At 38.6% G+C, this 23,652-nt stretch overlaps 1 protein-coding gene across 2 annotated transcripts; it reads left to right on the top strand.

Annotated features, from left to right (window-relative positions):
* LOC107624371 (cation/H(+) antiporter 15-like) lies at nt 19,594-22,986 on the top strand. 2 transcript variants are annotated; one of them, XM_021113563.1, is made up of 4 exons: nt 19,595-20,043; nt 20,236-20,319; nt 20,424-21,422; nt 21,500-22,986. In XM_021113563.1, exons 3-4 carry the CDS (start codon nt 20,433-20,435, stop codon nt 22,805-22,807), a joined length of 2,298 nt encoding a protein of 765 aa, XP_020969222.1. In that variant the 5' UTR covers nt 19,595-20,043; nt 20,236-20,319; nt 20,424-20,432; the 3' UTR covers nt 22,808-22,986. The 2 variants fall into 2 exon arrangements, with proteins under 2 accessions (XP_016182355.1, XP_020969222.1); XM_016326869.2 differs by having other exon boundaries at nt 19,594-20,319.

Here is a 23,652-nt window from a genome sequence, read left to right as displayed (position 1 = left end):
TTCCGGATTCTCATGAATGCTGCCATTAGTTCTAGCTTATACCACGGAGATTCTGATTAAGGAATCTAAGAGATACTCATTCAATCAGATATAGAACGGAGGTGGTTGTCAGACACGCGTTCATGGTTTGAGGAAGGTGATGAATGTCACAGATCATCACCTCCATCATAGTTAAGCGCGAATGAACATCTTAGATAGGAACAAGCGTGTTTGAATGGAAAACAGAAATACTTGCATTAATTCATCGAGACACAGCAGAGCTCCTCACCCCCAACAATGGGGTTTAGAGACTCATGCCGTTAGAGAATACAAAGTTTAGATCTGAAATGTCATGAGATACAAAATAAGTCTCTAAAAGTTGTTTAAATACTAAACCAGTAGCCTAGGGTTACAAAATATGAGTGGACTATGATGGATGATGCAGAGATCCACTTCTGGGGCCCACTTGGTGTGCTGGGGCCCACTTGGTGTGTGCTGGGGCTGAGACTTTAAGCAATCTACGTGCAGAGGCCATTTGTGGAGTTGAACGCCAGTTTTTGTGCCAGTTTGGGCGTTCAACTCCAGTTTTTGATCCTTTTCTGGCGCTGGACGCCAGAATTGGGCAGAGGACTGTCATTGAATGCCAGTTTACGTCGTCTATTCTTGTGCAAAGTATGGACTATTATATATTGCTGGAAAGCCCTGGATGTCTACTTTCCAACGCAATTGGAAGCACGCCATTTCGAGTTCTGTAGCTCCATAAAATCCACTTTGAGTGCAGGGAGGTCAGAATCCAACAGCATCAGCAGTCCTTTTTCAGCCTGAATCAGATTTTTGCTCAGCTCCTTCAATTTCAGCCAGAAAAATACCTGAAATTACAGAAAAACACACAACTCATAGTAAAGTCCAGAAATATGAATTTTTCCTAAAAACTACTAGAAATAGACTAAAAACTAACTAAAACATACTCAAAACTATATGAAATTATCCCCAAAAAGCGTATAAAATATCCGCTCATCAGCAAGAAAGCTTAGCTCAATTATGAAATCCTAAAAGAGAAATTGACAATTGCAGGAGAGTAACAAGAACAGAAAGCAAATCTAGATCTCAATTACTCTCTTGACCAAAAAGTAAAGAAGAAATTGCAGAAGAAATAAAATGAAAACATAAAGGAAGATTTAGATCCAATTTCCAATTCTTAGAACTATAAAAAGGAAAAGTGAAAGATGATTCTCAGATGAAGAATTTCAATGGTGTTCTTCAATCTGAGTTCAAAAACCCTAAAACAGAAAATAGAAGTTGCAGAAGAAATAAAAATGAACTTAGATCTGATCCCGATTCCCAAATTCTCAAAAGGAAAATTAAAAGAAAACTAAAAGTGAGCTAAAGGTAAGGTCCAGTTAAATTTACTCCTATTTATACACTTTCTATTTCCATCATTAAGCAATTAGAATGGGCTTTTGGATTGGCCATGAATGAAATTGGGTTGGGGTGCATTGGAGCTCCTTCCAGTGGAGCGCTACGTTGGGAAAGTGAACACCCCGTTCACTCCTTCAGCATGCCTTTGGTGCGCCAATTTTCCTTCCTGGCGATCCTTTATTGAGCGCTACGCTCCTTTAGTGAGCGCTGGCTCTTTGAGCGCTGCACTGAGCGTGCTTCCTTTGGTTGAGCGCTTCTCCTCATGGGCGCTCTCCTAGTGAGCGCTACGCTCATTCTTCAAGCGCCCTTGGGTGCGCTATTTCCTTCCCTTGGCCAGCGCTCCCTTAGTGAACGCTACGTTCACTCACCAAGCGCTGTTTAGTGCGTAGGATGGCAAAGCCTTCGCTCCAGGCCTAAAAACCACGAAAAAGTTAACAAAGTGAGTGTCACGCTCACTAAGGAAGTGAACGCTACTCCAAAAGTGTGGTCTTGAGCGTGGCGTTGCTTCTTTGAACGCAACGCTTTCCTGATTCTTCATTTTTTTTCATTTCTTCACCTACAAGCAACCAAACAAGCAATCAAAGTCTCATCAAATTCACAAGGTCTTTGCATTATTCATGAAATCAATTAATTCTAGCATAAAACCTATGATTTTGTGTAAAATTAATGATGTTTGATTGATTCAAAATAATCATGAAAATCCACTCCAATCACTTACTTATTGTGCAAGAAAGTGCATAATACCTAATGAAACAAATGAAAAATGCTTGTAAAACTAGCATAAGATGACTTGTCATCACAACACCAAACTTAAACCTTGCTTGTCCCCAAGCAAGCACTAAACATGAGAAGAAATGAAATGAAACAGAGAAGCATGTATGTCCTTATTTAGCAGATAATAAAATTTGGTTCATGCTATTTTATGCAGACAAAATGCAGCTCAATTATTCTCAGCTGTCAGATATAAAATGTTTCTTTGAGGATTCACTAGAGTTGCTGTTATAATGCCTTGCTCTTTGATTGATCCCTATTAGACTTTTCCTTCTTTCTTTTGCTTAGAAAGCTTATTTCTCAATGATAGCTCAGTGTCAAGTGTTGCAGCAGCCTTTTGGCTCAATTTTTTTCAACACTTCTTCACTACAGACACTTGGCTCACAATTCTTCTTAGGAACATTGATGCCCAACACCTCTTTGGGTTACTAAATGCTTTGTAACTAGGTTGCTCTTGATAATGGAATTTCGGTTGGTAATCCCGGATTAGTTAATCCAAGTTACCAAGTTTTAAAAGACTCCTCAGAACCTAATTGTCTAAGCAGATCCTAGTACAAGAAGCACCACAGGCATATGTCCTAAGGTCCAAGCTATTGGTGTCTAGCCTTATTGTTTGTTTCTTTTATTTTTGTTGCCAATCCTTGGCTTTTCTTTTCTTTTTATTTCTTAATTTTCTTTATTTTCCAGGGATGTTTATTAATTGAAGGTTTCATAACAGCAACTAAGTTCACACTACAAGGGACATTCTATTTTGCAGCTTTTATTATTGAGCTTATCATCTAATCAAGCAATTACCACCACTGAACTTCATTCTAATTCCTACTACATTGGATAATTACTTTCTATTTCAAACATTTTCTCCTATTCATGCAGAGGAAACAAGACAAAATTTAGTGCAGATGAGTGATAACAAGCATAATGCAGATCTTAATAATAAATCTACTAAGATATGAAAGTGCAGAACATAAAACATTTGGAGGCATATCATGTTTCAGATATGCATCATCCTTATTTAATTAAAACTATAAAAGGGACTCCACCACCTCTTTATTGTTGTGCTCTTTTCCTTTGCTGGATTCCCCTTTCTTCTTCCACTTCTTGTTTGTTTCTTGGGGTTCTTCAACAGGGCACCTACGATCCCAAATTTGGTCTACCTGATCCCAGAGCCCAGCATCCTTCAATCCTTGTTGCATGTGTGCTGTATTTTTCTTGGCTTTTGCTCTCTGATGGTCTATCAATTCTGGGCATTGAACAAATGGCTTGATCTCTCAGTTCACTATTGGCATGCCACATACTACATAGTCTAACTTTGCTTGAGTTTCTATATCATACTCCATTCTGTCCAAATTCCTATGCTCTCCAATTGTATGATATATTCTTCCATTGATAAAGATTTTGGATGTACTATCCTTGCTTGGCTTGTTATAGGGACAATTTATTAAATGATTCTTGAAAGTATGCTGATTGTTCCCTTTGCCAATCAAGAGTTGTTGCTTGAAATTCTCTTTGTTGATCCAAAATCTTGAGCTGGAAGTTTTCTTGCTTCTCCATCATTTGCTGGTGCCAATGCTCTTATTGCTCTTGGGCTTTCAAGTACTGCTCTTGTTGCTTCAAGTATTGCTCCTGTTGTTGCTCCTGTGCTCTCATATATTGTTGAGACATTTCTTCAATGGCTCTTTGCATTTGGCTTAGGTCCATTGCACCAGAAGCTTGTTCTTCCTCCATTTGTGGTCTCCTTCTTCTTTCTTGAGCTCTTCTCTTCTCCTGGTTGTCAGTGACACCATCCATTTTTTTCTTGGTGATTCCTTTGCCTCCCTTTACTCGATATGTATCTGCATCCTCAAAGAGTACTCCTGCTCTATTGCACAGCCTTAGAATGGTACTTGGGTGACCAAGTCTGCTTGATTTGCCACTATCCTCAGCCATCTCTTGGATGCTATCTGCTATGAGTTGTGGTATATTGATTTCTCCTCCCTTGAGTATGCAGTATATTAGGATTGCTCTCTTTATTGTAACCTCTGAGGTATTTGTAGTAGGGAGTATGGATCTTCTCACTCTCTCATACCAACCTTTGGCTTCAGCTATGAGATCCATTCTCTTCAAGTGGCTTGGAGCTCCTTTTGAGTCCCTTTCCCAGTCTTTGCCTTCAAAGCATAAACCATTTAGTATCTCATCAGGGTCATTCTCACCCATCAGTCTTTCATCAAAGCTGGGTTCTCCATAGGGTATCACTCTTATCTGTAAGACTCTCATGATGGATGATGGGCAGAAATCTACCTCAACCCCCCTAACATAGCTCTTGTAGGGAGGGCTGGTCTTGCTTGACCTCACAGCATTTGCATAGAACTCCCTTATCGTGGTTGCACTTATGTCTGTGAGAGGTTCACATAGAAGTTTCCATCTCCTCCCTACGGTTATTCTTCTCATGATGGGGTATTCTCCATCTTTCAATCTGAAATCCATTTCTGGAATGACTTCTTTTGATTCCATTAACCTGTGATATCTTGATTCATGAAATTGAGACTTAAATCTCTTGGTATCATAGGTTGGTGGTTCGGCTTCAGCTGGTTCCTTTCCTTTCCTTCTTTTGGAACTTGATAAAGCCATGAATTAGGAAGGAAGGGAGAAGACGTTGGGTATTGTGTGATGTCTTTGGGTAAGAGAGGGATGATGTAAATATTATGGAAGACTTATATGAAGAAAGCAAAGGTACTTAGACTCAGGAGGTGTTGCTGACAATTTATACATGGGAAGGCATTGTTGGAGAAAGGCATTGGTGGTTCGGTTATGTAGCAATGAAGGGTGAGGATTGAGCATGCCTTTATTGAAAATTCATGGAATGGACAACTTGCATGTAAAGATGAATGAAGACTAGGATTGCTCCTTCATTGGGCACATGGTTTGGCCTCCTAGGTGCTGATTTCTGCAGCGTTGTGCTTTCCAAACATGCACATGTGACTTTCTTTTCTCCTTGGGACAACCATACATGCATGAGTTTTGTTCTTTTCTCAAATTTCATCATTCCTATCCACGTGAATCTAGGCAATAGTGAGCTCAAACTTTAAATTCAATACGGTGGTGGTTATCAAGTGAAGAGTAATAAAGAAAAACAAAAATTTGCTATATGTTCCTTATTTATGAACAACCCACTATGCTCCTTAGACATTGAACAAAATTTTGGTGAACATCAAACTTGTTTTCTGCTAAGTGATCCATATAAAACCCAATGAATATCTCTCATAATTGGTATATTCATTACAAGGAACATTTTATTTTCTACCTTATTACCATAAATTCATAAATTGATGCAATGTATGGTTTATCTATTTCATGAATTTGAGCCTTTGAGAAAAAGTGATTTTTCTGAAATTTAATACATATGTAGACACCAAACTTAATGTTTGGCTATATAATTCAATAGAATAAATGAGTATATTTCCTAGAATGGATTTATGATCAAACACACTTGAAAAGCTATGTTAGAGTGCCTTTAGGCATACCAAACTTAGGAGTCAGACATATGCTTCAAGACAATGTGTGCAATTATCAAATCTACTCATGAGAGCTCAAATTTATGCTAGAAGAATCATTAATTATTGAAATTAAAACAAAAACAAGGATATTAAATCATGGGCTGCCTCCCATAGAGCGCTCTTTTATTGTCACTAGCTTGACATTGGTTTCTTGTTAGGGTGGCTGATGATTATGGTGCCTCAGCTTGTCTCCTCTCATTGTAAGCCTTCTTCCTGTGTCATGATGATCAATCTCTATATGCTCCAACGAGAGTATCTTATTGACAGTGTAATAATCATCAATTTGTGGGCCTGTCTCCAACTGTTGGTATATCAGCTGCACTTTGTCTCCTTTTGAGAACCCTTCAGTTGGGATTGTTTTGTTTTTCCACCATTTTAGAACCTTTTTCTTGTTCTTCTTTCCTTTCTTTGGTGACCCTTCTGTCTTGACAGCAGGCTGTATGTCAGGGTCTGTCTTCATAGTGATCAACTCCTCACTCTCTTCTTGCCTTCTCTTCTCATTCTTTGCATCTTCATTCCCCTTTTGCTCTTCTTCATTGTTTGTCTTTTGCTTCGGAGGTGAGCTGATGAGTACTTTATTGGGTTTTTTTTCCAATGCAAGTCTTCTTCTTCGACCCTCATGCAGCTTTTCTCTTCAACAGTATGTTGTATTTCCTGAAAGACATTTAGAGTGATCTTCTCATCATGTACCCTCAAAGTCATTTCTCCTTGTTCCACATCAATGATGGCCCTTGCTGTGGCTAAGAAAGGTCTTCCCAGTATAATAGAATAATTCCCTTCTTCCCCTAAGTCCAGGATTACAAAATCTACTGGAAATATGAATTTCCCTACTTTGACCAAGAGATTTTCAATCACACCCTTGGGAATTACCAGTGATCTATCCACTAACTCCAATGACATCTGTGTAGGCTTCAATTCTTCTATAAATAGCCTTCTCATCATAGATAAAGGCATCAGGTTGATACTGGATCCTAAATCACACAGTGCCTTATCAATGGATATGTTACCAATGGTACAAGGCAAAAAGAAACTCCTAGGGTCTTTGAGCTTTGGTGGGAGGTCTTTTTAGATCATTGCACTGCATTCTTCAGTTAGGAGGATGGTTTCCTTCTCATGCCAGCTTCTCTTCTTGTTGATGAGTTCCTTTAGGAATTTTGCATATAAGGGCATGTGCTCCAATACTTCAGCAAGTGGAATATTGATTTCCAGCTTCTTGAAAACTTCTAGGAATTTGGGGAACTGTTGGTCCTTGATCTCCTTCTGAAATATTTGAGGATATGGCAGAGGAGGGGTGTAAGGCTTCACCATCTTCCTTTGTTCTTGTGATTGCTCCTCTACGACTTGCTTTCCCTTCTTTGAAGCTTGTGGTTGTTCCTCTTTCTCCTTGAGCTTTTCTTGGTCCTTCTCCTTAAGTGTCACTTCTTCCTTGGCCTCATCATTCTCAGCTGGCCTCTTGTTAGCTTTTTTGTCATTCACCAAGGTTATTCCACTCCTTAATTGGATTGCTTTGTATTCTTCTTTGGGATTGGGAATGGTGTCACTTGGTAATGCATTGGGTGCTCTTTCAGCCACTGTTTGCTTGGACAATTGGCCAATTTGCCTCTCTAGATTCTGCAGTGAAGCTTCATGGTTCTTATTGGCCAATTCTTGATGCTTGATTATTTTCTCCATCATCATCTCCAAGTTGGAGATCCTTTGGGCTTCTTGAGGTGGTTGCGGTTGATTGTAGGATGTGGATGGTGGGTGAAAGTTATTTTGGTTAGTGGATGGGTTGTTGGGTGGATAGTAGTTGGGTTGAGGTTTATTATTTTGTGGTTTTCTGTATTGGTTTTGGTTAGTGTTTTGATGGTTTTGATGGTTTGTGTTTCTAGAATTATTCTGGTTTGAGTTTCTCTGCCAAGGCTGCTGGTTTTGGTTGTCTCAACACCTCAAATTGGGGTGGTTCCTCCAGGATGAGTTATAGGTATCTCCATGAAACTCATTTTGTCCAGCTCCTTGGTTGTGCATATAGTTAACTTACTCAGGCTGTTGCTCTTCATAGTTCTCTTCATTCTGTCCCTATGTAGGTGATGGTTGATTTGTTGTGTTCACTGTAGCTACTTGAAGACCATTAATCCTCTTGGCCATCATCTCCATTTGCTGCTGGATCTGTTGATGCATCACCTTGTTTTGTGCCAAAATGGTATCCACACCTTCCAGCTCCAATACATCCTTCCTTTGAGCTGGTTGGCGTTGCCTTTGATGAGTATAGAAGTATTGGTTGTTGGCTACAGTGTCTATGAGGTTCTGAGCTTCCTCAGCTGTCTTCATTAGTTGCACTGATCCTCCAGCAGAATAATCCAAGGCCTCTTGAGCTTTTAAAGTCAATCCCTCATAGAAATTTTGAAGTCTGTCCCATTCATTAAACATCTCCGGTGGACACTTCCTAATCAAGGCTTTGTATCTCTTCCAAGCCTCATAAAGTGATTCTCCTTCCATTTGGGTGAAGGTTTGCACCTCTGTCTCCAATCTTAGGATCCTCTGAGGTGGGTAGAATTTAGCCAAAAATTTGCTCACTAAATCCTCCCAGTTGTTGATGCTTTCTTTGGGAAATACTTCTAACCATTGAGTAGCCTTATCCCTCAAGGAAAATGGAAACTGCAGCAACTTATAGATATATGGGTGTATGCTATTTGTCTTGACTGTGTCATATATCCTTAGAAAGATGGCTAGATGCTGGTTTGGATCTTCCAAGGGACCTCCTCCATAAGAACAGTTGTTCTGCACCAGTGTAATGAGTTGAGGCTTCAACTCAAAATTGTTTGCATGAACATTTGGAGTGAGTATGCTACTCCCACAGTCTTTTGCATTGGGGAAGGTATAGGAGGCTAGAACTCTCCTTTGAGGCTGGCCATTGTTAGCCACTTCGTCTGGTGGATTAGGGATGTTCCCTTCTATCTCTTGATTCTCTTCCTCTAATTCTGCTTCTCCAACAATTCCTTTCCCTCTTACTTCTCTTCTCAACCTCCAAAGTGTTTCAATATCAAAAGATGTGGATTCATCGCTTTCTCCTAGCATAAAACACACACAGAACTAGAAACCAAAAATAATTCACTCTACTGCTAGAATGAGGTTAAGGTTAGCTTAAACAAAAACTCAAACAGTTAGTGTGCTTAGCAAAAATAAAAGAAAAATGCTTAATCTAGATTATCACCCTACTTAATCATTGTCAATCTATATCAATCCCCGGCAACGGCGCCAAAAACTTGATGAGGGAAAAAATGATTCCACACAAACTCACTGGCAAGTGTACCGGGTCGCATTAAGTAGTAATAACTCACAAGAGTGAGGTCGATCCCACAGGGATTGATGGATTGAGCAACTTTAGTTAGGTGATGAATTTAGTTAAGCGAATATTTGATGATTTAAGTGAAACTTGATTAACAGATATAAAATTGCAAGAAAATAAAAGGGAGAAGGTAAATTGACAAAATCTTAAAGTGCAGAAGAGGTAAATTGCAGAAACTTAAAGTGCAAGAAAGTAAACAAGCTAAAACTTAAACTGCAAGAAAGGTAAATGACTGAAACTTAAAGTGCAGGAAATATAAATTGCTGAATCTAAATTGCTCGAAAACTTAAATTGCATGAAGAATAAAGGGATTTGGGCAATGGGATTCAAAGCTGAACTAGAAAATGTAAATTGCAATAGATCAGAGAAGTATAAGATGAAGAGAAATTGCAGAAGAACCAAAACAGAAATGAAAATTTGCAGAAGAAATAAAACAGCAAGAAAGCTTAGCTCAATTATGAAATCCTAAAAGAGAAATTGACAATTGCATGAGAGTAACAAGAACAGAAAGTAAATCTAGATCTCAATACTCTCTTGACCAAAAAGTAAAGAAGAAATTGCAGAAGAAATAAAATGAAAACAGAAAGGAAGATTCAGATCCAATTTCCAATTCTTAGAACTATAAAAAGGAAAAGTGAAAGATGATTTTCAGATGAAGAATTTCAGTGGTGTTCCTCAATCTGAGTTCAAAAACCCCAAAACAGAAAATAGAAGTTGCAGAAGAAATAAAAATGAACTTAGATCTGATCCCAATTCCCAAATTCTCAAAAGGAAAATTAAAAGAAAACTAAAAGTGAGCTAAAGGTAAGGTCCAGTTAAATTTACTCCTATTTATACACTTTATATTTCCATCATTAAGCAATTAGAATGGGCTTTTGGGTTGGCCATGAATAAAATTGGGTTGGGGTGCATTGGGTTGGGGTGCATTGTAGCTCCTTCTAGTGGAGCGCTACGTTGGGAAAGTGAACACCCCGTTCACTCCTTCAGCATTCCTTTGGTGCGCCAATTTTCCCTCCTGGCGCTCCTTTATTGAGCGCTACGCTCCTTTAGTAAACGTTGGCTCTTTGAGCGCTGCACTGAGCGTGCTTCCTTTGGTTGAGCGCTTCTCCTTATGGGCGCTCTCCTAGTGAGCGCTACGCTCATTCTTCAAGCGCCCTTTGGTGCGCTTTCCTTCCCATGGCCAGCGCTCCCTTAGTGAACGCTATGTTCACTCACCAAGCGCTGCTTAGTGCGTAGGATGGCAAAGCCTTCGCTCCAGGCTTAAAAACCACGAAAAAGTTAACAAAGTGAGCGCCACACTCACTAAGGAAGTGAACGCTACTCCAAAAGTGTGGTCTTGAGTGTGACGTTGCTTCTTTGAACGCAACGCTTTCCTGATTCTTCATTTTTTTATTTCTTCACCTACAAGCAACCAAACAAGCAATCAAAGTCTCATCAAATTCACAAGGTCTTTGCATTATTCATGAAATCAATTAATTCTAGCATAAACCCTATGATTTTGTGTAAAATTAATGATGTTTGATTGATTCAAAATAATCATGAAAATCCACTCCAATCACTTACTTATTGTGCAAGAAAGTGCATAAAACCTACTGAAACAAATAAAAAATGCTTGTAAAACTAGCATAAGATTACTTGTCATCATTGCTGTAACAAAACTGGCAATGCCCTTTTGCCATCAAGACAGGATTCCTCAATTCTGTAAGTCTATTTAGTAACTTATCAATTTAGTAGCATGCCCTGCTTGAAAATGAGGTAATCTCCCCTGTTTCTAAATATTCATATGCCCCAACCCGAAAAAGTGAATCTTTGTTTTATATTTGACCAACCCTATTCATTATTCATATATACCATGATCAGTACTTGAGGTTGACATTTATTAACGTGTTTCACCTCACATATGATTTAATCTTGGTTGTGAATAGTAGTATCTACAACCACAGTGGAGTTTCTAAATAGAAATTTAGAAAATTGTACAGGTATTCCTTGGCTCAAGAGCACGGAAATCTTATCAATCTTCACGATTGGTTCCAGTCTTTTAGAACAACTCTTGACCAAACGAATAAAAGGAAACCAAATTCAAAGCAGTCACCCCAGCCAAAGAAGACAAAAGATACAGCTGAATTTGGAGACCAAAATGAAGCATCAATCCAGTATCCTTTATGCTCCCCATTTTACATTGTTTCTTTCACATAGCAAGATATGATGCTGAGAATGCATCTAAATTGAAGTTCAACTTTGGAATTTGATATGCGTATTGTTTTTTGTATAGGCATATTTGCTATTCCATAATTATTGCGGTAATTGCGAAGCATTTTATTGATGTTGCCATGTTGGTTTCAATTCTTGACCTTATTTTCCAGAGCATGCTTTTGCAGAGTAGTTATAGAAATGCAGGTCACTGGGCTGCTTAGAATGCCAAGCAAGAGGCGCCCAGATTTTGTACAAAGAGTAGCATTTGGACTTTGAAGGATGTTTGATGAAGTTCTAATTTAATTTGCACAAAGTTAAAATTGAAATTAATTAATTAAAATTGGATATTTTAGGTATAAAATGTTATTAAAATTTCAGTCTCTATCCTAAAAAATTTCAGTTCCATGTGTTCTCACTTTTTAGAGGTATTGAAATACTGAAATTTTACAGACAGAGACTAAAATTTTAACACCAATCTCTACACCAACAAACATGATACTGAGTTTCAGTCTTAAAGTCTCTGTCTCAGTACCTCAAAACAAACGCTACCTTATTCCAATGTAATTATAATTTTATCTTAAATTATTTATTTCGTCATACTCCGGTCAGCTCTTCGATTAATTGATGCATCTCATCCAACACAATCAGTGCTTCTATGTATCCACAAATCTTTCTATTCATTAATACGTAAAACTTGTTTTGGTAAACTTGAACTTAATATTTAATTTGGTCCTGAAATTTGAAGTTGGACTAAAATTGACTCTTAAAATTACAATTGACTCAATTTTAAATTCTAAAATTTACAATAATAACTCATGTTAACCTTTAAATTTATTTTTGCAATAAACATGTTGATTTTGCATGTTAATTTATCAAGATTTAGATTCATTGTCTAGGTTTCATGTGATTGATATCTACAAGACCTCCTATAAACTTGATTGATTCCCAACATTCAATTCTCACGAAAACACAGTAACATTCAATTTAAAAAATTTGGTAATCTAGAAGCAACGATTAAGTTTCTAAAAGCTCTAGTATGTTTCGATCACATGGAATCTGAACAAGAAATCTAAATTACAGTAAGTTAATATATCAAATCAATACGTTGTTAACAAAAATCTACTTAAGGGTTAATGCGAGTTACGATTATAAATTTTGGAGTCCAATTTAAGTCTATTAAAATTTTGAGGGTCAAATTAAGTCCGACCTCAAATTTCAGGGACCAAATGAATAATAACAAAATAAAAATTTTAGAACTAATTTGATAATTAAAATTTGCTAAGAACTAAAGTATTTCAATAAAAATTTCTTAGGAATTGATTTGGAAAAAAAAGATATCTCTTTTATAAAAAAATATCTTTTTATAACTCAATAGCAACAATAAAAAATATTTTTGTAATAATTTAATGACATCTAAATAAATTTTTAATATATTTAAAAAAAAAGTCCCCAAACTTGCATTAATCGTTGTCTATATAATATAATACTTCCATAATTTTATGATTTCTATTGTATATTTTGTTACTTGAATTTTTTTTCGGTTTACAAAGGGGCCAAAGGCCCAAGAAAAGAAACTACACTCTAATGGTTCTTTTGGGCCAAGAGATCCCAACAGCATCACCTAGCAAATAATGACCAAGACTCATAGGCGGAGAGTTCCAGTATTTGATAGTGTAGTCTTGTTCAAGACTATAATTTGCTAACCAGTCTGCACAAGAATTAGCCTCACGGTAGGTGTGAATGATAAAGACTTGCCAATTTCTAGATAGAAGATTTTGTATTCTGCTATACAAGACTGAGCCTGATTTTGTGCTATCTTCCCCTTTCTTTATGCTATCTGTAACGGATTTGGAGTCACACTCCAAGTATACATTTTTGAATCCCAGGGTCTAAGCAGTTTCTAGTCCGATGCATAACCCCCAGAGCTCTGCCATAAACACAGAGCATTCACCCAAATTCTTGGTGAACCCTATAATCCACTGACCTTGACTATTTCTCAGCAATCCCCCACACCCTGCCTTTCTACAGTTCTTTTTAGCAGCACCATCAGTATTAATTTTAATCCAGTCTTCTGGTGGTGGATACCATTTTATGTTTGTTTTGTCAGCCATTGTGAAGATCTTGTTTTTGTTTTTGGTATCAAAAATTTCTTGGATGAGCTTGGCGTGATCATGAATGATTCTATTTGCTGTGGGAGGTCTTTGAAAAGGGGGTTGAAAGATTTCCAAGTTCCTCCATTGCCACAATTTTCAACTACTGCAAAGATGTTCCTCCATTGAGTCTGTCCAGGTCTCCCCAAGTTCAACTCTAGACAAGTGTATATCCAATCTTTGACAGGTTGGTTGTAGAACAGATTCATTGCATCCGGCTTAACCAGCTTATCCCAAATCGATTTTGCCCCTCGGCAATCCCAGAGTACATGAATAGTATTCTCAATGTGGTTTTGACAGTGTTGGCACATAGGTGAGACCCCATACTATTTGTGTCTCTTATCATTTGTGAGCAGTCTATCATGTGTGGCTTGCCATATGAAAAATTTTATTTTTTCCGGTCCTTTCCAAGACCAGATTTTCTGCCAAACCTTCTCGTGGCTGGCGTGGTGTCGAGAGAGATTTTGATAAGCTGACTTTATAGAAAATTGACCATCTAGAGAGTGCTTCCAAGCTATACTATTGGGAGGATCCGTTCTCCTAGGAGCAGGCATAGCAACAATTTAAAGAAAGCTTTCTTCTGTTACTAAATTTTTAAGCTCGTCATATCTCCATTCACCTGTGTCATCCACAAAATCATTCACCCGGTCACTGATTCCATCAATATTAGCGTTTGGATCCTTGTAATCAAGAAGGCAGCCATCCATATGGAGCCAGGAATCAGTCCAGAACTTCGTGTTTTGACCATTGCCTATTCTATGGATCACTCCTTTCTGTATTTGAGGCCAAAGTCTATGCAAGGCTTTCCAGAGGCTTGAACTACTACCTGAAATGCTTTCTCTCATGTTTCTATATTTTTTCCAAAGAATCTTGGCCCATAGAGAGTTTGGATTATTAATCAGGCCCCAACACAGCCTCATCAGAAATGCTGAGTTCATCAAATCCAGTCTTTTGAAGTCTAAGCCTCCAGCTTCTTTTGGTAAACAAATGGTACTCCAACTAACAAGGTGAGCCTTTTTTTGTTAGTAATTCGATCCCCAGATAAAGCTCTGCTGGAATTTTTCTATTTTATTGCAAATATCCTTTGAAATTTTGCTATGTTGCATCGTGAAATATGTTATTGGAGTAATGGCAGATTGTGCAAGTACTACCCGCCCAGCCATTGAAAGACATTTTTGCTTCCATCCCTTTAATTTGTTCTGAACTTTTTCCAGGATATGCCCATACTTCCTCTTGCTATCTCGACCTTCCATTATATATGCCCCAAGGTATCTTCCTATTTCCTTTGTTTCTTCAAACCCTGCAAGCTGAATTATCTCTCTTCGGGTGCTTTCAAGAACTTTCCTGGAGAAATATACCTGGGTTTTTTGGGAATTGACAATCTTCCCAGAGGCTTCACATAAGGTATTCAAACAATTTTTGATGATGTTCATTTGTTCATAGCTTGCTTCTGTAAACAACATAAGATCATCAGCGAACATCAAGTGGAAAATAGTTGGCCCGCCCCTTCCCAGAGAAAAGGGCTTCCACTTGCCATTCATAAACATATCTTCTATAAGATGAGAGAGTCTGTCTAAACATATCACAAAAATATAGGGCAAAAGCGGGTCTCCCTGTCTAATGCCACGGGGAGGAAAGAACTTTTCTGTTACTTCTCCGTTCCACAGCACCTGAAAGCTAGTGGTACAAATGCATTGCATGACAATTTTAATTATTTCCGGGGGAAGGGAGAAGTCTGTTAAGCATTGCTCAATAAAGGCCCAGCTAATGTGATCATAGGCTTTTTCAAGATCAATCTTAATGGCCATGTAGCCCTTTTTACCTGATTTTTTCCTCATAGAATGGGCGATTTCCTGTGCAACAATGATATTATCTTGGATCCTCCTCCCAGGAATAAAGCTGGATTGAGCCAGTGAAATTCTATTGTCAAGGATGGGTTTGATTCGGCTGGCTATGATTTTTGTAATTGTTTTGTATGACACATTACATAAAGCAATGGGTCTGAGTTGGTTAACAAATTCAGGTTGGTTTATTTTTGGCACAAGAGCAAGAAGGGTGTTGTTCACATCAGCTATAGCTTTAGGGACTTGCCAACTATGCATGACAAACTCTTTCAGGCTATTTCTAACAATAACCCAGTTTTCTTTGTAGAAACCCGCAGGGAGTCCATCATCCCCTGGGGCTTTTAGAGATCCTATTGCAAAGTCTGCTTGTTCAATTTCCTCATGCATGACACAAGCTTTCAGTTTGGGAATGCTGTCTTCCTCCAGAGGGGGTAAAAATTGTTAGTATCAATAGCACAATTTCTATTGCGGTTAGGCTCCTGGAAGCGACTTTGAAAATGAAGGATAACGTGAGTCTTGAGGTCCTCCTGATTATCTATCCACTCCCTACTAGGTCCACGAAGTTTGAGGATCTTGTTACGGCGTCTCCTGATGATAGTTTTTGTATGGTAATACTTGGTATTACGGTCACCTTCTACCATCCAAGTTTCTCTAGATTTTTAGAGCCAGAACACTTGCTCCTTATCCAGAATAGCCTCTAAATCTTTGTTGAGTTTTTCTTCAAGGCAGTCTAGGAATTCACTTCTCTCATATCTTGGGGAATTTTGTAAGCCTTTCAATCTACTAAGCACCAACCGTTTCTGATGGAAAATATAGCCAAAGGTCTGATGATTCCAATCCTTTACCTTGTCTACAAAATTTTGGATTGATTGAGCTAAAGGCTGGTCCTTGTGCCAATTTTCATTCAAGAAGGAAGAAAAATTCTGGTGTTGCATCCACATATATTCAAAATGAAAAGGCTTGTTCCTAATGGATTGGTGGTTACCTTTGCACTTGATGAGTATTGGATGATGATCTGAGCGGATTCGAGGGAGTGTCACCACAATGGCTTCTTGAAACAAATGGCGCCAATCAGCATTGCAAAGTGCTCGGTCAAGGCGTTTGAAAATGCGATTACCATCCTGCCAGACAGGACCTCTCCAGGTGAATCTTGTTCCTTGATATCCCAAGTCTATAAGATTACAAGCTTCCACCCAGTTCTTGAATCTATTGATTTGAGAGTATCCGGTTGTGCTCCACCTTTTTTCTCTGATGCATCACTAATATCATTGAAGTCACCACATAGAACCCAAGGATGATGCATGTCTGCTGATATTTTGATGATAAAGTTTTTCATATCTCTTCTTCGACTCTCTTGAGGGTGAGTGTATATAATGGTAAGGTACCAAACTCCAGAGTCATCAGTAATCTTGGTGTGTAGAGCTTGTTCATGCCGATATATTTCCTGAACAGTTTGATTAGAGTTGTTCCAAATCAGCCATATTCCTCCTAAAAAAACCATTTGCATCCACAATAAGATGGTGGTTAAAACCAGCCCTTTTGATGGAGTTTAGTACAATTTGTCCACTGCATCTCGTCTCCTGGATAGCAATTAAGTTGGGCTTATACTGAAGGTTATACTCTTTCAGAGTCTTAGCAAAGGATGGGCTTGCAGCCCCTCTCGCATTCCATGATAGTATTATCATATTAAAACACTGTAAGGAAGAGCTTAAAGTCCTTGGCTAGAGAACTGGATTAAAACAGAGGCCCAATTAGGCCCCATTCAACTCACCCTCTACTGGGCCTTTCTTTTCTTCCCAATTTAGGGTCGCTGCTGTACCTTCAGCCATGATCACATCCAGGTCAGATCCTGAAAAATTGAGTTCAGGTGGGTCAGGTGGTTTTGGGCCAAGAATTTGGTCTGGCGGGGTTTCCATGACCATCGTTTCCTCTACTGACATCGCATTGTTGGATAAAGTTGGTTCTGGGACACTTGGTTTGGGTTCATAGTATGTGCCATGGGGTGGTTGGTTTTGGGCCTTGGGTGATGAGAGATTGTGAAGAGTTTGGATTTTGTTAAAATTTTGTGCTTTTCTTTTTAGGTTCAAGAAAGCAGAACAGGCTGCATTTTGGGTCATGGTGATTGGGCTAGGGGATGTAAGGATGGGGCTAGGTGTGTTTGCAGAACGGGCTTTTCTCATTTGGCTTCCAGAAAGAAATTCCTTGGGACCTTCATTAATTTTGTCTTTTCTTGTGGCTAGCTGATTCTCATTCTCATCATAATCATTCTCTATGATTTGCTCATTTGTTGCATCTGAGGACAGAACCTCGTACCTCAGATTTGTCGGCCACCTTCTTTGCATTGATTTTTTCACCCTTATGCTTGTGCCCACTTTTCACGTTCTGGTTGTCCTTTCCAACCGTTTTCTTTGTCCTCCTTTGCTTCTGTACAACCATCCAAGCACCATAATTGGCATTTTCTAAAATTACTGTTTTATCCTTGTCTTTTCCAACCTTCTGGTCCCCCTTTTTCTGCATCTGGTTTCTTTCCATAGGCTCTTCCGCTGCTTGTCCTGGCTGTTGGTTCTCATCTGCATTGTTATGGTTAAATGTAGAATTGTTTCCATGTGTACATGTCTCATTAACATGACCAAAACGTCCACAGTTAAAACAAATCATATGTAAGCCCTCATATTCAATGAAATATGTATTATCATTTACCATATATTTTGCATCTAGAGGCTTGGTCAGGTCTAGCTCTACACACAGGCGCGCGAATTTGCCTCCTGACTAGTTTGTTGTGTTCATGTCAACTTTAAGCGTCTTTCCAATCTAGTCTCCCACTGTTCCCAGGAAACGCTTGTCGTAGTATTCGATCGGCAGGTCAGGGAGTCTTACCCAAGCTGCTATCTTGTTGATAGAGGTGCATAATGGATTAAAATCTGGAACCCACTTTCTTATGGTTAGATAGTGGTCGTAAATTAGCCACGGTCCACCTTCTAATACGTTACAGCAGTCCTCGTCATTGAATAACCTGACTACAAAGTAGTCATTACCCAGATCTATCAAGTCTAGTCCTCCCACTTTTGCCCACATGATGTCCAGTCTTCTCTTTAGAATAGCATATGAAATCTTGCGTCCCAAAAGCTTGACTATAAATGTGTTCTTCCAAGGCCGCTCAAGCCTCTGTTTTTCCGCTCTGTTGACATGGATACTAAAAGTTCCATTTCCAGTCGTTTCGCAGAGATAGAAGGGGTGGTTCTTTCTTCCCTTTTCATTTTCTTTAAAGCTTCCCTCTGGAACTGACTCATTTCAAGCACCTCCTCCATATTGTCTTCTTCTTCGTCTTCAGATGATTCCTCTGATTCTTCCTCCTCTATTTCAGAGTCAAAGTGTGGTTCCAAACTTCCATGCATCACTAAGTCAGCATATGTTCTTCTGAGGCCATTGGCTCCAGCAAAAGCCGTCTTGTCAAACATCCACTCCTCCTCTCTAACTGCCCTTGAAGTTTCTCCTCCTTATCCATTCCCGTCATTACGTAGCTTTTTTTTTGCTCCTTTGTAGCTGATCAGCTTCTTCCATGGTAGTTTCCGGCAGGTTCATTCTTTCACTATGCAGACACCACCTGAAATAGAATTCTAGCTATATGGGTGTAAGTTACTGAACCGGACCGAAAATTACCGCAAACCGAATCGAAAATTACAACAACCGATTTAAAAACCGAAAAAATTGGTTTTTTTTCTGACAAAACCGATCGGTTCGGCTTAGTTTTCGGTTGACTCGATAGAAACCGAACCGAACCAAACCGAACCGAAGATATGCATCCATTTCAATGTTTTAACCATTTTAACCTTTAACCTAATAACAAAAATTCCCAACCCCTAACCATTTCAATATTTTACTCTTATTATTTTAGTTTATTGACTATTGTAAACCTCTAATTATTGTGATTCATATTTTGTTCATTAGAAATTAAAAACCGAAAAAACTGACCGAACCAAACCGCTGTTGGTTCGGTTCGATTGTTGTAAAAACAGCAAACCAAACGGTTGTGTGTCTATAGGAACCAAACATATCGATTCGGTTGATTTTTAGTCCAAAATTGAACCAAACCGAACCGATAACACCCTAACTAAATAATTACCGATCTAATATCCATTTACTCTATCCATTTGTGGTGTTGTTGCCCAAAAGATTTCTCGTTACTTGAATTATTTTAGTATATATAAACAAATGTAAATAATAATAATAATAGTGATCCAATATTAGGCTTGCCATATAGACAAATCCTCTCAGGCCCAATCAAGACCAAAACGCCCGGCTCCCACTAACGGATACTCCATAGTTACGACAATAACGAGCCGGCTAAGCCTCCACCAAGCCATCAAGTGCCCACATTCGACATTCCTGACAATCTGCTTTCTGTTATATATTGTAGAGTGACTCATCGGAATTTAATTTCATTTACTAATATTTGCTCCGGAACATTAGCTACAATAGATTCAAGATTGTGCACAACTTTTATCCGCAAATGTATACTTCCCATTAAGATCAAAATCTCTAGCTTTCTTAAAATAGAGATCCCTTGCCTCTGCACAACATAGGCCTCAGAATTTGACTAGAACTCCCACTTGGAGTGGGTAACCACCAAAACAAAACAAAGATGATTTTCTCTGCTTTCTGCCTTCCTCTCATTTCTAATTTCATCAAAACAAGCCAACACAATTATCCTTCCTTTCACAATTTTGTCCCTTCTTTTGTCTTCAATCTTCATATCCAAGAACATGATCCAAGGCTCGCTAATCAACGTTGTTATCATGCTGCTAGTGCCTTGGTGAAGGTCCCAGGTAATGCATACAAAGAGGAACACTAGTGAATGTTGTTAACTTGTTATTGCAACAACCAAATAGGAAGAAATGGGAGATAAAAACAATACAGATAATTATATAGTGTGTTACGCACCAACAATGATAACAACAAATGGGATATGGCAAGGAGATAACCCTCTGGATTATTCTCTCCCTCTCTTCTTATTGCAGTTAACTTTGGTGGTTATAGCCACCCGAATATTCGTCTTCATCCTCAGGCCATTTCGCCAGCCACGCGTGATCGCCGAAGTCTTGGTACTGATTTTAGTGTGTTTCATCTTTGCATTGCATTGTATTGGATTAAAAATTCTAGTCATTTTCTGATTGCCGTTGTTGTGTTTGTTAAAATGCCAACACAGGGTGGAGTAATGTTGGGTCCTTCAATGCTTGGGAGATACGAAACATTTGCCAATGCAGTGTTTCCTCTGAGAAGTGTTATGGTGATTGAAACAATGGCAAATGTTGGGCTTCTTTATTTTCTCTTCTTGGTGGGGGTGGAGATGGATGTAGGAATGTTGCGAACCACAGGGAAGAAGGTTGTGTCTCTTGCAGTTGCCGGCATGGTCTTGCCTTTTGTTATTGGAACCGCATTCTCCTACCTTTTGCATAGAGATTATGAACAAGGCATGACTCAAGGTACCTATATACTCTTCCTTGGTGTTGCTCTCTCTATTACTGCGTTTCCTGTTCTTGCCCGTATACTCGCAGAGCTCAAACTCATTAACACCGAGTTAGGTAGGCTTGCACTTTCTTCAGCACTCATCAATGATGTGTGTGCTTGGATACTCTTAGCATTAGCCATAGCACTTGCAGAGAATGAAACAACAAACATTGCTTCCCTTTGGGTTTTGTTGTCAAGTGTAGCCTTTGTGGCATTTTGTGCTTACGCCGTCCGGCCGGGAGCCATATGGATTGTCAAGAAAACCCCTGAAGGAGAATCATTCAGTGAGTTTCATATATCCCTCATACTTGCAGGGGTTATGATCTCGGGTTTCATCACAGATGCCATTGGAACTCATTCTGTTTTTGGCGCATTTGTGTTTGGTTTGGCAATCCCAAGTGGACCACTTGGTGTTGCTCTGGTGGACAAGCTTGAGGATTTTGTTTCAGGACTTTTGCTCCCTCTGTTTTTTGCCAGTAGTGGGCTAAAAACTAACTTAAGACTTGTCAGAGGATCATACACCTGGGCAATTCTCATTCTTGTCATTTTCTTGGCTTGCATTGGCAAGGTTATTGGAACTTTAATGGTTGCATTCTTTTATCAAATTCCAATACGCGAAGGGGCTGCCCTCGGCTTACTCATGAACTCAAAAGGCCTAGTTGAAATGATTGTGCTAAATGTTGGAAAGGAGCAGAAGGTACTAATGCTTATATTAATGCTACTGCTTCTACATTTCTTAATCTACTCATGTTGATAATTTATAACCGATATCAGGTTTTGGATGAAGAATCGTTTGCGATCATGGTTATCATAACTGTAGTAATGACTGCAATTATTGTGCCTTCTGTATCATTCCTTTACAAACCATCAAGAAGATCCATAAATTACAAAAAAAGAACTATTCAAATAGCTAAATCAGATGCTGAGTTTAGAGTACTAGTGTGTGTTCATACCCCTCGGAATGTGCCAACTATGATCAACCTCCTTGAAGCTTCTAATCCAACAAAGAAGTCACCAATATGTGTCTATGTTCTCCATCTTGTTGAACTTAGCGGTCGCACTTCCGCAATGCTCATAGTTCACAACACAAGAAAGCAGGGTTATCCTGCACTTAACAAGACTGAAGCTCAATCCGACCACATAATCAATGCCTTTGAAAACTTTCAGCACCATGCTTCTTTTGTTTCTGTCCACCCCTTAACAGCAATCTCCCCTTATTCCACTATGCATGAAGATATATGCCATTTGGCAGAGGACAAACGCATTGCCTTCATAATCCTTCCTTTCCATAAGCAACAAACAGTTGATGGAGGGATGGAAGCCACAAACATGGCATTCCGCACCATCAACCAAAATGTACTAGCAAATGCACCATGCTCAGTAGGAATTCTAGTTGATAGAGGCTTAAACGGCTCTAATCGCTTAGCCGCGAATCAAGTATCTTATCATGTAGCCATACTATTTTTCGGAGGACCAGATGATAGAGAGGCTTTGTGTTATGGATGGAGAATGCTAGAGCATTCGAGAATATGCCTTACGATAGTGCGCTTTGTCCAAGGGAAACAAGTATCCGGCCATATTAGGAGGCCTAGCATAGGCACAAGCGAACCGAGTGTATTAACAGTGGAAACAGAGAAAGATATTCAAAGACAGCTTGATGAAAATCTTTTGCATGATTTTAGAATGAGATTTCAAGAAGACGTTTCGGTCGATTACTTTGAGAAAGTGGTTAACAACGGCGAGGAGACAGTGGCGGCTATAAGGACAATGGATGACATCCATGACCTCTTCATTGTTGGGAGAGGCCAAGGGATAATATCACCACTCACAGCAGGACTCACTGATTGGAGTGAGTGTCCTGAGATTGGAGCAATTGGGGACCTATTAGCATCCACAGATTTTGCAGCCACAGCTTCAGTGTTGGTGGTGCAACAATATATAGGACCAAGTTTACATGGAGAAGTGCTAGAAACACCAGATAGTACAGCACCTATGAACGAAGAATATTTCAATGAGATTAATAATCATGAACAACCACTAAACCCAAAGGGAAAATGTGTCTTCAACATGGAAAACTTGTGAGTAGCATATTGTTTTGGTGCCTTAACATTAGTCCCTAGTAGATCATTTCAGATACTCACCTTAGCCCTTACAAAGTGTAGAAGAATTTCACTTTTTATACTTCTGCTTCTTTGTTTGTTGTATTATTATGTATATTGTGATGTAGTTAATTTTCGTTTGTACCTTCAAATCTTCATCATCTCCTATAGGAATGTACATACATACAGTTTTATGTATATATATACATAAGCATAATTTGTTTGTCCCTCAGTGGTTGAGTATTCATGTTATTGCTTCTTTCTTTTTGGGCTGCTGCATGAATGGGATTAAGAGACGTCTAAGAGAATCTAACTAAACAAGTTTCAGAAATCTACCTAACCAATGCATGCTAATTAAGAATCTCGGAAGAGTTGCAACTTGCAAGATTCCTTATCACAATAGAAAGAGACCTATGATGTACCACATTTTAGAAAGTTTTTCACTGAAATGCATATAATTTTTGTTAAGACCATATAGCCGTCCAAAGGCTGATTTAGCAGTTAAACCTAGAATTATTAGGGTAAAATTTGTTGATTTGTGGCAATTTCTGTTATCTATCTATTCTATTATATAAAAATCGAATTTTTGCACTTAATAATAAAGCAGACGTGGTATGTTTCTAACAGTGTTTCTTGATTTATTTCTTTTAACTCATTAAATATAATTCATTACGATAGATTAATTATATCAACTAATTGATTTAATTAGATATTTAAGTATTACACAATTTAATATTATGTATATTAATTAATTGAATATAATAAATATAAATTAATTTAATTAGAAGTTCATTATTTTATATACACACACATGACAGAATAAAATTA

The sequence above is a fragment of the Arachis ipaensis genome, chromosome B10 (assembly GCF_000816755.2).
Source record: "Arachis ipaensis cultivar K30076 chromosome B10, Araip1.1, whole genome shotgun sequence".
NCBI classification, from domain to species: Eukaryota; Viridiplantae; Streptophyta; class Magnoliopsida; order Fabales; family Fabaceae; genus Arachis; species Arachis ipaensis.
Note: the sequence above shows the minus strand (reverse complement) of the source record. Positions and strands in the feature narration are given on the sequence as shown.

Bases quoted from the DNA above. Each gene is read 5' to 3' on its own strand.
- LOC107624371 (XM_016326869.2), top strand. From the start codon at position 20,113: ATGGGAGATAAAAACAATACAGATAATTATATAGTGTGTTACGCACCA. The intron at 20,320-20,423 runs GTACTGATTTTA...ATGCCAACACAG, and splicing joins GCGTGATCGCCGAAGTCTTG to GGTGGAGTAATGTTGGGTCC. The intron at 21,423-21,499 runs GTACTAATGCTT...AACCGATATCAG, and splicing joins ATGTTGGAAAGGAGCAGAAG to GTTTTGGATGAAGAATCGTT.